At 56.8% G+C, this 336-nt stretch overlaps 1 protein-coding gene across 1 annotated transcript in view; it reads left to right on the top strand.

The window, feature by feature from the left end:
* Nucleotides 1–39: 39 nt before the first annotated feature.
* TMEM269 (transmembrane protein 269) overlaps nt 40–336 on the top strand; it is a gene marked incomplete at its 5' end in the record, with an annotated part of 651 nt that continues 354 nt past the window's right edge. Inside the window, 2 exons of the mRNA XM_029086392.1 lie at nt 40–184; nt 267–336. Of these exons, the coding sequence (XP_028942225.1) occupies nt 40–184; nt 267–336 (215 nt within the window). The remainder of the gene's footprint in view (nt 185–266) is intronic.

Here is a 336-nt window from a genome sequence, read left to right on the forward strand (position 1 = left end):
CTGCCCGTGGCTGGTAGTTGCCCGTTTGTTGCCCCCCCAGGTGCCAAATTGGATGATTTTGCTGATTTCACCACTTTTGGGTTGGCCACCACGCTGCTGTTACAACCCCAAGGTGTCCTGGATGGGTTGTTGGCCATCGCCTACGTCATGGCCGTGTTCGCGCGCTTGTGTTTCCTCTCCAGCGGTAAGCTGAGCGTTTTGGGGGGGAAACAGGGGCTTTTTGGGGGTGATTCCACCTCTGGAATTAAATATCTGATACTCAGCAGGGATTCCCTTCACCTACCGGGGGGTCCCTTGTCCCTACGCCTCGTCGTTGCTGGCCAGCACCTTCCTGCT

Source organism: Antrostomus carolinensis, unplaced genomic scaffold (assembly GCF_000700745.2).
Source record: "Antrostomus carolinensis isolate BGI_N321 unplaced genomic scaffold, ASM70074v2 scaffold26238, whole genome shotgun sequence".
In the NCBI taxonomy this organism is placed as follows: Eukaryota; Metazoa; Chordata; class Aves; order Caprimulgiformes; family Caprimulgidae; genus Antrostomus; species Antrostomus carolinensis.